The sequence below is a fragment of the Python bivittatus genome, unplaced genomic scaffold (genome assembly GCF_059951505.1).
Source record: "Python bivittatus isolate LINGU-HERP-01145 unplaced genomic scaffold, Pbiv_v1 ctg000700_np1212, whole genome shotgun sequence".
Lineage (NCBI taxonomy): Eukaryota > Metazoa > Chordata > Lepidosauria > Squamata > Pythonidae > Python > Python bivittatus.
In genome coordinates, this window is record NW_028277098.1 from 59,581,073 (window position 1) to 59,597,079 (window position 16,007).

Here is a 16,007-nt window from a genome sequence, read left to right on the forward strand (position 1 = left end):
ATTAGTAATTATGTTTTGCATATTTACTGCTTCACCTACTAGTCTGTGAAAAAGTATTTGTCTCCTATGGTTCCTTGATTTTTTGCATATCGTTGCCACTGAGTTTCATCAGAGCTTTATGTGGGTCATGCTGAAATATAAAGGAAGTTTGAGTAAATAAGTAATGCTTATATGTGTGTCTAGGTCTGATGGTAAGCAAAAAAGTGGTTTGCAATGCATCCTAGTAACATTGGAAGGACTTTAGAAGTGGGAAAATGAGAAAAGTGGGACAATATATCTTTATAAAATACACAATAAGCTTAGGAATACATGTTCTGTTTGCAAGAGTGAACTCTCACATGATATGGAATGATTGTGTTTTTCCCAAATATAAGCACTGAGAGCAAGGCATTGTATCTTACTAATGAGAAGGCCATTCTATAACTTTGAATTGATATATTAAATAAATGATCTGTTGGCTTCAAAGAGCAATTGATTCAATTCAAATTACAATCACTTGTAATCAGTGAAATATCCAATTGGTGGTCCATATCCTTTATTTCCTGCTTAGCAGGGACTCTGGCACTCCTTAATCCTGGTACCAAGACGGTCTTCTGGAGAGAAACCATACAATTAAGGTGGTTGGAGAAAATAGGAATCTGTCAGTATAACAGAGCCAAATACAGGAGGGATAAATTCAGTTTTAGCCAATAATTAAAAGAATGTGATCCAGACCTAATCTCAGTCTTCAGAAATCCAGGCTCACAGAATAATGTTAGGAATTTGAAAAATTGCCCTTAGTTATTTTGATTGAAGTAATTTCAAGAGGTTATAAATTGGAATATGTCACAGTACTGTGTGTAAAAATTATGCTGTGGTTTTTGCTTTAAAAAGTTGTAAGGCTGCTGGATAAAAGTGGGTACCTTCTGAGTGAAAGAAGCCCAGAACTAACACTGGTATCAATTATCACCAAAATTACCACCAGTGCTACTGCACTGTGCACTTTGGGCTATGAGCTTAGCAATGCTGTCTGTGGGACCTAGGACTGTGGAAAACAATACCAAATTATTATTAATTAATATACATAGGGGTGGAAGGAAAATCCCCAACAGTGTCCCTTTTAGTTTAAAAGGCATGTGACTACAAGCCTGCATCACTTCGGGAAAAAAAAATCCCAACGATCCTCTGAAACATTTTCTTCAATTAATATCTGTTTCTGTACTCCTCTATCTCACTGTTACAGTAGAAAATCTTGCTAGTCCATGTTAAATATATTTCAGTAGTTCTGTCCATCAAATAAATGCATGAGTGAGACATTGGTGGCCAAAGTCTATTGAATATGAGAGGTACCATATTGGGAAAGGGTGTTTAAGGATATACTGGGAAGACTGTAAAGGGGAGGGGAAGAATTGATATTTTCTCATAGACTCTTGTCTTTTTTTCAGCACTTCCTTTCTGCGGATGTCCCAACCAAGCCATATTTGGTCCCAGAGAGAGAAGTTTCCATGTAGTAGAACTCTAACTACTCTACTACCTGCTTCATCTTCAGACAGTGATTCTGGCTGCGCCCTGGAAGATTATCCAGGTCCAGCCACCGAATTTCCTCCATCAGAGCCAGTAAGACTTTCAGCTCTACATTTCTGTCTGATATGTTCTTTCTGGTACATGACAATTAAAGGAAAAATCTCCCTCAAGTCAGGTGTGACTCCTGGTGACTACATGCACAAGCCCATTTTGTCTTTTTCCAACAATATGGTTTGCCACTGCCTTATTCCAGGGTTTTTCCCCCACTCAGTTTCAACCTAGTTTAAAGTCATGGGATTTTATTGTGGTTTCCTATCTAAGTATTAACAAGGTTCAACCCTGCTTAGATTTTTCCAGATCAGCTAGTGAACACTGCTTTAATTTGACAAGTCACCTGGAGCTGTAACAATAGCAAGGTTGGCAACAATGTGTTCGCTGCCCTCTGGCTCTGGGTCCAAACCCATAACACCCAAATCTGTGTAAATATCAGTATTTGCACACATGGCTTTTTCTTGTCGTCAAGCTTAACTCCAGGGAAAGAAAAGAATTTGAAAACAGGCGGATTGTAAGCAGTAGATTGAACGTAGGTCCTGTGTTTCACTTGAAGATGTAAAATCTCTGGCAATTTTGAAGCAGTGGGGAAAAAAACAAAGATCCCCTTTCCATTTTTGAGAGGGAAACAGTAATTGGAAGGAAAATTGAAATATGTGTAATATTTATATCCTTTATAGATATAAAACAATTTTATTGCTCTATAAAATGTATTATGTATAATTTGATTTGTTTATTAAAGCTAATTAAAGGACTGAGAAAGACAGACTACTCATAATTTCCAGAATTATTAAATGCTGTCTAATCAGTCTCCTTTTCTAAATTTGAAATTATCAGCATTTTCTACTTCTGATGCTTCATCATTTTCATAGACTCAGAAAACCATACTGAGAAAACTTTCACTATGCCCTTTTATGTTCACTTATTTCTTAATTTGCTATATTTCCAAATATAAATCAGTTTCTTTCACAACCTAATAATTTTATCATATAAATGAAATAGATTTTTTTCAGTATTTTTAATTTCCAGAGGAAAAAAGCTGTGGAAAAATGCAGGAAACAAAGGAAAATGTTTTTAAAATCACCTTCCCCCACTTTTTCTGTTCTTTTGGTGGGGAGACTTTCAATCTCAAGTTTTGCTGCTTGACCAAGTTCATATGTAGGAGGACAGGTTTAGCCTTTGTCAAACTTTTTTCTTGGTTTATGTGCTATAAACAGAAGATAAATCAGCTCTCCTCTTTCTGTTGGTTTATTTTCATTAGCCCTTCATCTCTTAATGTGGGGAGGACCTCAGATTCTTTATTGAACTTAGAGAAGATGATCTGTAGAGAGATGATAGCGCAGATAGCTCTTTCCCCAATACATGGAAATATCACTGTGTCACTTCCATTTCATTACTTTTACAGGTATTGCAAAGCATTAGCTCTCATTCATCACCTACGGTCCCTGCTGCTATTCAGAACCAGCTCCGTATCAAAATTCTCCTCTATCAGCTGCCTCCACAAGACTGCGATGTATGGTTCTTGAAGCCTTACCCAGGGATTGCTGGGTCTTTTTTCCTCGTGCATAGCTTGATTGAAGAGTCCTGCTAAAACTATTTTCTTGTGCCCCTTATTTGCACTGATACATTTCTTTGGCTGTCCCTTCATTCTTTTCAAGCTCTAGCCAGGCAGCTCTATGATTATTCCACAGTTACTATGAAAAATCCTGTTTAGGTCCAATGATTTGCATAAATATAAGAGTATAACATTGGTTTTGATTCAGAAATGCTTCTGCATCTTTCTAAAAAACAGCAATAGGAAAAGCCCTTCCTTCCTTCCTTCCTTCCTTCCTTTCCTCCCGTACAAAAGGTAACAAAACAAATGCAGTAACTTGGTTGCTCAGGTGCCTGTGGGGGCAGAGATGGGACAGGTGATAAAATGTGCATGGTAACACAAACTTTATCCTTGATGTCCTTACATGAAACATTTCAATGCAAGTACAAAAGTGCAGAGCTGCATTGCAAAGTCATGATGGCATTGTCATTTTGGCATCACTGTGGTTAGGAACAGGTACCTTTGTACAGCCCCTGCTGTTTGCACCAGAGTCCTACTGTTATATGGATTACCAAACTTGCTTGCAATAAATGTTCCCATGAAGGTGGTCTAGGACACCCCAGTCAGGAAGCTAGCTGAGGATTTTATTGCTGTTCCCAAGAACTAAACAACCAGGAGATTTGTGGCCCCACTGAAGTAAAGGTAGAGCAAGTGTCTCTTTCTTTCTATGGAATGCACGATCTTTACAAATATCTGTAACCGCTCTTGAGTTCACGTCCACTGTGTAGTAGCCTGCTTTGATTAAAGCTATTTCTGCAATGCTGCTGTAGTGACCTAGCCAAGCCCTAGTACTTTCTTCCCCAATCTGGTACCCTCCATATGTGCAGGACTAACTCCCACATTAATGTTGAAGTTAGTGTCCAGCAGTTAAAGAGATTACCAAGTTGAGACAGACTGCCCAAGCTTTTTAAAATTTTGCTTTCAAATGACATGTATTGGACAAAAATAGGAGAAAAGTCAAGCTGTAATCCTGTGCCTACTTAGGAATCAGTCACATTGGACACAGTAGAGGATTTCTTCTGAGTAGATATGCATAAAATTCCAGGATCACATTAGAGAAAAATTGCTAAGAGGGACACTGGTATAGAAATGAGTTGCCAACTAAGTATAGCATTGGGATTTATTGTTAACATTTACATGATACAGTATTTATTAATAAGATAATACCCATATATGGTAAGATCTTTATTTAAATATTTATAAGCCAATTTTTTGAACCAAGCCCACCGAAGGCCTCAAATAAAATGCAAATGTGAAAATAAAATGATGTAATTATAATAAAACTTCAAAAATATTTGCAAGTTGATCAGCACCTGTCTCTGTTTTGTGCCTGCATCTCAAATAAACATATTTATCTGGAGGCTTCTTTTGGATCTTAACACCATTTCTGTTTTTTTATTTAAGGAGAGATATTGTCCATCCATTGGTGAAGAGGAAAGAAAACAACTGCGCACCTTTGCTGCATGGCGGCGACAGGAATCCCTGGGACAGGGAGTTTTATGTCATCTGCCTCTCACAGCTCATGAGTACTTATGCAGAAATGTGAGCTATTCTTACCATGATGTTGGACATATCAAGGAGGTGTCTGGGGCTGATCTCTAGCATTGCTTTCCCTGCTTAGTATGATCTTTGCAGTCATACTAACTTTGGACATGCTAACAGGCACAGGTAGAAGTTGTAGGTCCTTATATCTGAGAAAGTATATTTGAAAAAGAGATATGCAATCTTTATTAAAATCTTAGAAATGCAAGAGATGGCTGTATGGTATTTGTAGTGGTTGGAGGGACAGGATTTATTTTGTTGCCTCCTCTATTATCAAAACCAATATACATTAGACAAAACTACAAACACTATAGAACTATACACAGAAAGAACAGCTATGCAAACAGGTGTAAATTGCTAATACTGCAGTATTATTGCCTGGGTAAACTTATTTGATTTTAATTATTGAAGTGGAGCATGCATAGCAGTTGTAATAGTTTACAGAAGGAAGAAACGTATAATTAAGCCTCTTAGATAAAGAAATTATCTCTGCTTGATTTTTAGTGTGGTAAGACTATAATCAGAGGAGACCGGAGTGTATTTGCCTCTAAGCTGGGCGACCAGTGCTGGTGGCATCCTGCCTGCTTTGTCTGTCACATTTGCCGCCAACCTTTAATAGATCTAATTTACTTCCATCGAGATGAGAAGATTTTTTGTGGTCGGCACCATGCAGAATTTTTCCGCCCTCGCTGTGCTTCATGTGATCAGGTAGGCATATGTAGTGATGTTTGTGCTCTTGTAACTAAATCAGCTTATATATTGAACATGGCCATTTCCAAATCCAGATTTATAGACTTCAGCTGCAATCTTGTTACCCATGGGAGAGGATTTGGGATATCATGGGATTTTTTAAATATCTTCCATCATAATTGGAGAGCTTTGATTTTGGAGATCTAACCATATATATCTCTCCTAGCCTCTGTACAAATACCTAAATTTGCTTCCCTTCAATTTTCTGGCCTTGCAATTGGGAATAGGGAAGAGAATTAGGTACATGGCATAGGAAGATAAAACATTTTGAATCTGCAGAAACCAAAGAAAATGTGTTGTTAGTGGAGTTTCCGAATTCTTAAGTGTTGCTGGCTAGCGATGATTATCATAGAAACATCAAAATAAAGCAGGCAAAAGTAAATTAATTTAACATGATTTCAAGCCTGATAACTTTGGGAAATTTTAAAGAACAGATTATGATCTGTCTGAGGTACATCAAGAGGACATTGTCAGTTGACTAAATATGGTGTATTTTGAAGCAGAAAGCTTGATTTATAGGATAGGGTCACTGCAAAGGGTTGAGTAAATGATGGTTGTGAGGCCTGTGTACTTACCTTAGGAAGAAAACAGATCTTGGTACACTGCGTACTTCATCTTAACATCTAGCTCATAGCAATATGAGCTTTAAACTCTTATGTTTCTTCAGCTGATCTTCACCCCTGAGTGCGTGGAGGCAGAAGGCATGCGCTGGCATGAAGAGCACTTTTGCTGTCTCGAGTGTGACTTGCCCCTGGGGATCCAGCAATATGTGATGAAGGGTGGACAACCCTGCTGCTGTGCTTGCTTTGAGAGTCTTTATGCAGACATCTGTCAAGCCTGTGGAGAGATTGTTGGTAGGTCCAGAACCCTTCTGTAGTCTTGTGAAAAAAAGAAGGAACCTGCCTCAGATCATTACTCTATCTAGTTCAGTGCTGCCTATTAAGGATTGAATCTGGCATGTTCTTGCAAGCAAAGCATGTGCACAGAGTTTATGGCCCTTCCCATTTTTCAGAAGTATCAGCTTGCCTAAAGGTTACTCATTTGGGACGACGTGAGTATAAAGATATGCAAACTTAGACATCCACTGCAGAAGATGGGGGGGGGGGCAGTGACTAAATGAACATGGTACAAAACCTGCAATTTACAGATTTGCACCGCTGTCATATGCAAGTCAATAAGAATGCAGTTTATCTTGTGACATCACTGTGTACATGTGGTCACTTTGACATAATCTTGATTTGTGTGTGCCTGTGACTCAGGTTGCTGTGGTATATATTTTAATGACTTTGTATTTGGTGTTCATGGTGTTCACCTAAAACGTTCACCTAAAAGGAAAACCAAAGCATTTGGAGATAGAAGCAAGAAGGTTTCCCTTTTTAAATTTCCTTTTTATTGGAAATTACTTAGAGTGATCACTGGGCTCCCTGCCAGCAGACTGCAGGAGAGAGCCTGGAGTAAACCCACTCCCCAGATTATATCCGTATTGTCATTAGCATTTGAAAGCGAGAGATAAGAGAAAGATAAAAAGATTAATGCAATTACATAACACCCTTTCCTCTGGAATGCTTTGATAAGCTATTAGATTGACCTTACTGTTACTTTTCACACTTGTAGTATCCTTCCTGATATTATCAACATGTACCATAAACATCAGTGTTTAAATTGTGATCTTCTGTTACCTAACTCTAGGTGGATAAGGGCAAGCGTCTGTGTTATGTTAGCTGTCTCCATTCCAAGGCCAGATGTTAGGTTAGAAGTTTACACTGTTGCTACCAAGCTACATGAAAAGCTAAACCTACACAAAGGAAATTAACAACAAACCTTAATATGCCCTATACCACCACAATAGGTATAGTTTGTGCCTGATTTAGCAATTAGGTCAACTTCTCCCTACAATTCTTATAGCTGCAAAAGCAGAACCTGTTCCAGTTTACCACTACCAGATTGTCCACTCTGCTATTTGCAGCTCAAGGTATTTGCTTCATTTACCACTGCTAGGATCAGTTCATGTCCTTTGCAAAAGCAGTAACAATAGTAGTAGTAGTAATCTAATCACAATTACATAGATATTATAAGTATCTTAGATAATGGCATAGTTGCAATACTAAAAATGTATTTTGCTTTGCTGGATCAAATGAAAGTCTCAGTACAAGCTCAATAAATATCACTGAGGAGCTTGCAAATAGTATGATAGGTCTCAAGCATATAGTAATTTTAGACTTATTACACCTCTGAATAATATGGTTAATTGCTTATAGTGACTGCCTAAATCATAGTTTGTTAACTAGCTTTCTCTGGGTTTGACAGAGGCTGATACTGGGATTCATTCAGTGGATTTTGTGGCTGTTAGCCATGGGTTTGCGACTGGAATCCTATACTTACTGTCTGGGAAAAAGTCCCACTGAACTCTCTGGTTCTCACTTCTGAGTGGATGTATGTAAGATAGTGCTGCAGTAGGAATTTAATCTGTTTTCAAGCTTATCTGATAATATGGAATTCTGGGAGTTGTAGTTCAACAACAGCTGGAAGGCCAGAGAGGTTCCTCTCCCATTTTCTGAACCAAGGAAACTAAAAAGCAAAAGAGGAATATAGGATCAGTATCACTAATGCTGCAACATAGCTTTGTGAAGTTTGGACAAGGATCATAATGTTAAGACTTAGTTTAGTATGTGGGGCTTCTTCATGGAGTGCATCTGGATAGAAACTTCTGAATTAATATTAATCTTGTCTTTTGTTTACATATTTTTAAATTTGATTTTTATTCTATTCCCCTTTCCTCCCTCTTTTAAAAGTCTGCAACATAATAGCCAGATTGTTTTTAATAAGGGGTTAGGATATATCATAAATAGAGTTTTCCATTAATGCTGCGGGAGGTGACATGCTTGTTGATTACTCTATTCTCACAGGAGTCAACAGTAAACAGATCATGCTCCAAGGTCAACACTGGCACAGCAAAGCCTCATGTTTCTGTTGCAGCCTTTGCCATAAAGCACTGCTGGACCAGCCAATCACCATTCACAATGGTCTCCTCTTCTGCTCTGAGGCCTGTAGCTTGGAAAAGGAATCCGCTTTGTCTTCCAGTGGCTCGGATTCCTCTGACTCTGCTTTCATCTCTGCTCCATCCCCAGACTCCACCCCGATTTCAAGAGTTAGAAACAGCAGCCCTGACTGCTCCTCTGAAATTGCAAGAACCCAAAGAGATGGCTGTGAGGAAAGGGCAGGTACAGTTGGTAAGGCTTTTCCATATCATCCTCTGGAATTATGGGTGGAACAGGTGCTATCTGATCCTGCCCAGCTGAAGATTTTCCATTATTGCATCCCTTGTGCAGTTTTGTTTAAGATTCTGTAGGCAAGATATTCTCAATACATTCCTTTGAATTGGTCAACTTCCAACCTGGTCTCTATCATTACTGCACATCTGAAGGCAATCCATGCCACTGTGCTGTAGGAAGAAGGCAGCCGACAACTATTATTTCTCTGTCTCTTCTCACTACTTGGAGAAGGCAGATGAACATGTACTAAGTAGAGGCAGGAAAATCTAGGGGGCTCTAGCTTCAAAAATAGCCAACTAATCCTTGGCTTGTTGTATTGCTTCCAATACAGACAACAGCAGCAATAAAAGTAGTAATTGTAACTTTGGATGAAAATGACCATATAATATTGGAATTCTTGAAATTAATGGAAACTAAAGCTGAGTGTAGTTGAATGCATACCTTGGACTTCAAGAAAGCAGATTTTAATGAATTCAAAACAGTAAAAAATAGGACTGCATAGCAGGAGAAACTAATTGGGAAAGATAAGTAAGAATTTCTAGAAAACACATTCTTAAAGGCACAAATTCAAATAATTCCAATGAGGAAAAAAAGGTAGATGGCAGAAAAGCCAATATGATTGCCCAAAAAGCTTAGTGAAGATCTGAAAAATTAAAAAGGACCCACACATAGGGAGGACAGATTTGTAGACATGGTTATGAGGAAACAATGAGCCTGACTGTAGTTAAAGATGTTAAGAACAGTCAAAAAGGTTTCTTCAGTTATGTTTAAAAGCAGCAGTGCACCAATTGCTCTATGACCTGGCCATTCTCATTTGAGAGTGTAGGACTTAGAATGGTCATATTAGGAGAAGACAGATTCTAGCTGAATGGTTAGAAAAAGTTAAGAGCAGTTTGAACTAGAGAGAGAAGTGGTGAGCTCCCCTGTGATACAGGCTTTCAAACAAAAGGCTTTAATTTGAATTCCTACAATGAACAGGACTTGGACTCTGTGACCTAAATGGTTCCAACTCACTGCCTATGAAATGGCTTCATAGAATAACTGGAACCTTTAGCTGAGTTATCAAATCATGCAAAGCCATAATGTTTGATTTTGACTCTGTATGATATGTAAGCCCAGCCATTGTAGTTGTTAAAGCATGATATATGGCTTAGCAGGTTATATGAACCAAGCTTTTATAGTTTATACAACAAACCAGGGAAAAAATAAACTGTAGTTTAAAGTAATGCATGAACAAGCCTATATGGAAATTCCTACCTCTTGCTAACTTACTGATATGGTTGTTGGAATATTTTCTAGGAATTATTCAGCAATCAGGATCATCCCCATTTCTTATAAGTTCTAACTTTTAATTCCTTTTGCAGTGAATGAAAGGTTTCACTCATGTGGGAATCCCTCAGTGTGTGTTAAATTTGGCAGCCAAGAAGAACCATCAGTTACTTACAGAAATAGAACGATCACCCCACAACTTCATGTATTTGAGTCATTGACTGATTCTCCTCGAGGGGACGTCCAAACCTCCATCTCTTGTCACATGGACACAGCTTGGAGCACCGTAATTGTGAGGGATAACCACAACTTGAAAACATATTTTCCAGAAACATCTCAGCAACAAGCAGGAGACTTCCACTTCAAAAGAAGACCCTCTGTGGCCTCACAGGCATCTGTATTAATCATGGATTTTCCAGATAGAATACATGAAGGCAGCACTGGAGAACAGGAAGCTACCATGGAACAAGATGATGCCAAGTGCCTTACTTGCTCATCCTCATCCTCTTCTGACTCTGAACCAGAAGGCTTCTTCTTTGGGAAGCCAATTCCAAAGCCTGGTTCCAGATGTGTAGCTTTCTCCAACATGGAGCAGGAAACACTTGGCAAAGGAATGAGGTGGGCTGCCAGAGCAAGGGCCAACAGCAAACACTGTAGCATATCCTAGCAGACAGGCAATGGCCAAACATCTGAATAGAGTAAAGCAAAAGGGGAAGAGATAGTAATGGAAGCAGATACATTTTCTGCAATGACCCTTTTGATGATAATTTAAAAAATAGATTACAATTAGTATTCAGAAGGAACTTGCTCAAAGATGGATGCACACCACCCTCTTCCTGCTGCAGAGTCAATAATGCTAAGTGCAGAAAGCAGATAAAAAAGCCAGCATCTGTTTTTATAACTTTGGATGCCATGTGGAATTATTTCTGTTGAGTCAGCACTTTTTTATTAAAACCAAACAAAGCTATAAGAAAAATCCCCAAACCCCTATTATTTGGCCCACTCAAGATTACAAAATTAGTTCTTAAATATTCTTCACCACTTAAAATGCTAAGAAAATATGCTGTCTGCTGCTCAGACTATGGTCTATATTATTTAGTTCTGATGACATGGGGAAAAAAGCTGCAGTAATTCAACTTTGGCTCTGTCAAGTACAGGGAGTATTTCAGGTTGACAGGATGATTACTCCAAGTTTGCTACCAAAGAAACTAACCACTTAATTGTCTTTCACCTGCCAAGGAACCTGTCACAGGTTTGAGCTAATCCTTGTTTTCTGTACTTGGGAAGATGTTTTTCCAAAACATTTTGCCACAGGAGTTATTTTCATGTTGACTCAGATTTCCTGTCTCAGCATTGCATACAGCCTCATTTGAATGTCTACAGCTGACTCCCACACTCCATTAAGACTGTAATTAAGTACACACTTGTGGCTGGAACATTAAGTCACTGCAACAAACACGGGCCTCCTACAGTAGTAGTTCTGGTGGTACCTTGCATACTCTATGTTATTACACTAGCTTGTATGTTCTGGGAGTTAAAACAATGAAATAAAATACAATTTATCAGATGAGATTTGAGGCTAATATCATACAGTGGAATCAGTGGGTCAACAGATACACAGGAATTGAAGCAACTAACAGTCTATAGAGATTTTAATGTCTTCAAGTCAAAGGCTAAGAGTGAGTTCAAAGAAAAGTCAGTGAGGTAAGGGGTTTGGAGGTGTGATTCACTTTGACAGAGCATACAGGGAGTTCGGCTACAGGCAGGAAAGGCAGAAAAGTAACATCAGATGTGGCATTGAGGCCTCTTGTCATAGCATTGGAGGAGAAAAGTATTAAGGGTGATTGTTACAGTAATGAAGGCACAAAGTTTACAAGGTGTAACATTCACAGACGTGCACATACACACCCATGCTGCTAAAAGGAAGGACCTTTTGCATATTACCACTTTGCTTAGGAACAATAAATAACAGAGACGGTGATGTTCTTAACTGAAAAGGAAGAGGCAGAAATGAGGAAAACAATCACCTTTCCTTTGCAAGTCTGGGCTGAGGTGTTGTCCCTGATGTGTTGGAAGCTGGTGCAGCTTCTTGGGATTAAGAGAAAAAGAGCAAGAATTGTTTTCCTCTGACTCAACTGTTGACAGCCATTTTTATACTTCTCTTGTGGAATTTACAAATTAAATCAAAACCAAATTCTCATTTCAGGCTTTGGGCAGTGGTCAGGAGTCAGAAAGAAGGAATGTTGTTTTCCTTCTCTTTTGCTAGGCTAAAGGGAGAGGAGAAAAGGAGGGTGATTCTGCAGCATAATGATTGGTGATAGACAGGATGTTTTCAGTGATTATTGTAAGAAAATGCTTTCTTGAACTGAACTTCAAACACTTGATAAACTTGAACGCAAATTACAGATAGATTCAGTCTGTTATTTCACCTTCAATATCAGAAAGTTATGTTGCTTCTGCATACCGTGGGGCAAAAATATTTAGTCAGCCACCAACTGTGCAAGTTCTCCCACTTAAAAAGATGAGGCAGGCCTGTAATTTTCATCATAGGTATACCTCAACTATGAGAGACAAAATGGGGAAAAAAATCCAGAAAATCACATTGTCTGATTTTTAAAGAATTTATTTGCAAATCATGGTGGAAAATAAGTATTTGGTCAATATCAAAAGTTCATCTCAATACCTTGTTATATATCCTTTGTTGGCAATGACAGAAGTCAACCATTTTCTGTAAGTCTTCACAAGGTTTTCACACACTGTTGCTGGTATTTTGGCCCATTCCTCCATGCAGATCTCCTCTAGAGCAGTGATGTTTTGGGGCTGTCGCTGGGCAACACGGACTTTCAACTCCCTCCAAAGGTTTTCCATGGGGTTGGGATCTGGAGACTGGCTAGGCCACTCCAGGACCTTGAAATGCTGCTTACGAAGCCACTCCTTTGTTGCCCGGGCAGTGTGTTTGGGATCATTGTCATGCTGAAAGACCCAGCCACGTTTCATCTTCAATGCCCTTGCTAATGGAAGGTGTTCACTCAAAATCTCACGATACATGGCCCCATTCATTCTTTCCTTTACACAGATCAGTTGTCCTGGTCCCTTTGCAGAAAAACAGCCCCAAAGCATGATGTTTCCACCCCCATGCTTCACAGTAGGTATGGTGTTCTTTGGATGCAACTCAGCATTCTCTCTCCTCCAAACACAACGAGTTGAGTTTAGACCAAAACGTTCTACTTTGGGAGAATGTCATATGGTCAGATGAAACCAATCCTCTTCTGGATCATCCAAATGCACTCTAGCAAACTTCAGACAGGCCTGGACATGTACTGGCTTAAGCAGGGGGACACATCTGGCACTACAGGATTTGAGTCCCTGGCGGCATAGTGTGTAACTGATGGTAGTCTTTGTTATTTTGGTCCCAGCTCTCTGCAGGTCATTCACTAGGTCCCCCCATGTGGTTCTGGAATTTTTGCTCACTGTTCTCGTGATCATTTTGACCCCACAGGGTGAGATCTTGCGTGGAGCCCCAGATCGAGGGAGATTATCAGTGGTCTTGTATGTCTTCCATTTTCTAATTATTGCTCCCACAGTTGATTTCTTCACACCAAGCTGCTTGCTTATTGCAGATTCAGTCTTCCCAGCCTGGTGCAGGTCTACAATTTTGTTTCTGGTGTCCTTCAACAGCTCTTGGCCATAGTGGAGTTTGGAGTGTGAGTGTTTGAGGTTGTGGACAGGTGTCTTTTATACTAATAACAAGGTCAAACAGGTGCCATTACTACAGGTAACGAGTGGAGGACAGAGGAGTCTCTTAAAGAAATAGTTACAGGTCTGTGAGAGCCAGACATTTTGCTTGTTTGTAGGTGACCAAATACTTATTTTCCACCATGATTTGCAAATAAATCCTTTAAAAATCAGACAATGTGATTTTCTGGATTTTTCCCCCCATTTTCTCTCTCATAGTTGAGGCATACCTATGATGAAAATTACAGGCCCCTCTCATCTTTTTAAGTGGGAGAACTTGCACAATTGGTGGCTGACTAAATACTTTTTTGCCCCACTGTAAATACTTAACCTATCTGCATGGATCTTTATAGCTATTTATAAAGCTCTTCCCCTTGGGCATTATCTGCAATTTTACAAATAATAATTCAAGGATGGGAAGCATTAACAGTTGTTATGGTAAATGCATCTGGAACTTCTTGTCCCAGCCCAAGTCTGGGTTTGGTCCTGGTGTGCCAAACACCCAAAAGAACACACCGAGGTGGAGATTGAAGTGAAACTTCATTCTGTGCAGAAAAAAGGACACAAGGAGATCTCTCTCAAAGCTTGTGTAACCACTTAGTTGTTGTTTATAGCACACTTGCCACAAACCTAACCCCCTGTGGTCAAAACTTGACCTTTCCTTTTATGGGGATCTCTACCTGTTGTTATACAATATCTTGCAATGATCAGCAACATTTAACACATTTAGGATTACATAAACATTTCTAACACCCAAGCTAATTTATTTTTACCATGCCTTCCAGCTTCATTTCTAACCAGAGTTTGTTTCTTGTTTCCTGCTGTTCACCTTATCCCATGATAATTTGGGGTTACCTTTAGCAAGCTTAGTTTTACAACGCTCTGCCAAGCCTCTTTTCTCTATGCTTCTAATTTCTATTAAAATCATCTTTATTATTTCAGTAAGCAGTCTCATGAAGAGTTTAAGCAATTTGTGGGTTGTCTTATTCTTGTTCATCAAGCTCATTTATCAGATCTTGGAGCATCTTTCTATTTTAATAGAAATGGAAAACTTTCTCCAGTGCCTTTGCCAAATTAGAATGGAGCTTCTCCTTTCAAATGTAGGCTATGTTTACCCAACATATGGTAGCTCCCTGACAAATCTTTTGTTGATGAGACATAAACACCATGCAACATAATAACATAATCCTCTCCCAACTCCTTCTATAGTCCTTTGCATAGCCAATTATTACAACAGTAAGTTAAATGGCAAATCAGGGTGCAGTCGAGTATTTTCAACCAAAAAAGGATCATAAACTGTTTTTCCTTGAGCTAAATTATGATTGATCAGTATTTGATGAGCACAATTTCTAATACTGCCTAAAACTTGCTGTAAGACAAGTACAAGATTTTAAGGGAAGGTAGAGCACAATTATACTCTGGTTTCTCTTCAGATCACATAAATCTTTTGCCTTTTACTAAACATTTCCATGGAGAGGAACATTTATGAGTTTGTAACTAATCTTTTGAGGCACGCCGCCCAGACTCGCTTTGTGCGAGATGGGCAGCTATATAAATATGATAAATTTCTAGTGCAGGAAAAGTTAATAAAAGAAGGGGCAAGTGGAATGAGAGTTTGGAAATTGTGTCTGATTCGATTAATGGCCTTTCCTCAGCTGTAAACAAAAGATATCCACCAAAGAATGTGGTTATTTTCTTGCTTGTTTAACTATCAAAAGGACTACCCAGACATACCTAATGCAAATAGCCGATTATCTTCCTAAAATCCAACAGCCAGCCACGCAGACGGGGAAGCTGAAAGGATATTCAAACCACCTCTGGTCAGAGCTGCTTTGAACGGTCATCTGGGTCCCTTTTATGCCTTGGCCAGAGTCACACATTGAGACAAATTAGGGGATGCCGCTCAGGCAGGGGGAGTAAATTAGTTAATTACTCCCTCCCCCATTTTTGCTTTGTATGCCACATTCACTGATGATGAATTCTGGAAAATTCAAATGTTTGCACATTTGTTATCTTCAGTTAACCTTAAATACTGATTTTGTCATTTGCGTTAAGAGTTTGATTTGGTTTGTTTGTTTCAGGAATCAGCTATTCTCTGTTGGCATTCATGAACATATTTTAATAAATACAGTTTCTACAATTCGATTGATATTCATATTTTAGCCTCTGTGTATATCATTCATGTGTCTATCTGTGATTAATAAGCAATTTGTAAAATCAGAACTTGAACACTGAAATCTCTGTCAACAAAAATCTTGGGACAGAAAGGAATAAAACTCCATCGTGTATAA

General features: G+C 38.9%; 1 protein-coding gene and 1 non-coding gene across 7 annotated transcripts in view; both read left to right on the forward strand.

The window, feature by feature from the left end:
* The window catches only part of PRICKLE4 (prickle planar cell polarity protein 4), a 36,258-nt gene extending 23,872 nt beyond the window's left edge, over nucleotides 1-12,386 (forward strand). For 3 of the 6 annotated variants that reach the window (XM_088153863.1, XM_025171987.2, XM_007436415.4), the window contains 7 exons: nucleotides 1,425-1,596; nucleotides 2,960-3,067; nucleotides 4,553-4,690; nucleotides 5,195-5,398; nucleotides 6,108-6,294; nucleotides 8,347-8,670; nucleotides 10,077-12,386. In XM_088153863.1, coding sequence (XP_088009989.1) covers nucleotides 1,441-1,596; nucleotides 2,960-3,067; nucleotides 4,553-4,690; nucleotides 5,195-5,398; nucleotides 6,108-6,294; nucleotides 8,347-8,670; nucleotides 10,077-10,648 — 1,689 coding nt within the window. In that variant the 5' untranslated portion in view covers nucleotides 1,425-1,440 and the 3' untranslated portion in view covers nucleotides 10,649-12,386. The remainder of the gene's footprint in view (nucleotides 1-1,424; nucleotides 1,597-2,959; nucleotides 3,068-4,552; nucleotides 4,691-5,194; nucleotides 5,399-6,107; nucleotides 6,295-8,346; nucleotides 8,671-10,076) is intronic. The other 3 variants (XM_088153864.1, XM_025171989.2, XM_025171991.2) reach the window with 3 other exon arrangements.
* A 2,743-nt stretch (nucleotides 12,387-15,129) lies between these two features.
* On the forward strand, nucleotides 15,130-15,246 carry LOC112541637 (U5 spliceosomal RNA). The gene has a single exon (XR_003085623.1). It is a non-coding gene; the product is annotated as a U5 spliceosomal RNA (small nuclear RNA).
* Nucleotides 15,247-16,007: the final 761 nt, after the last annotated feature.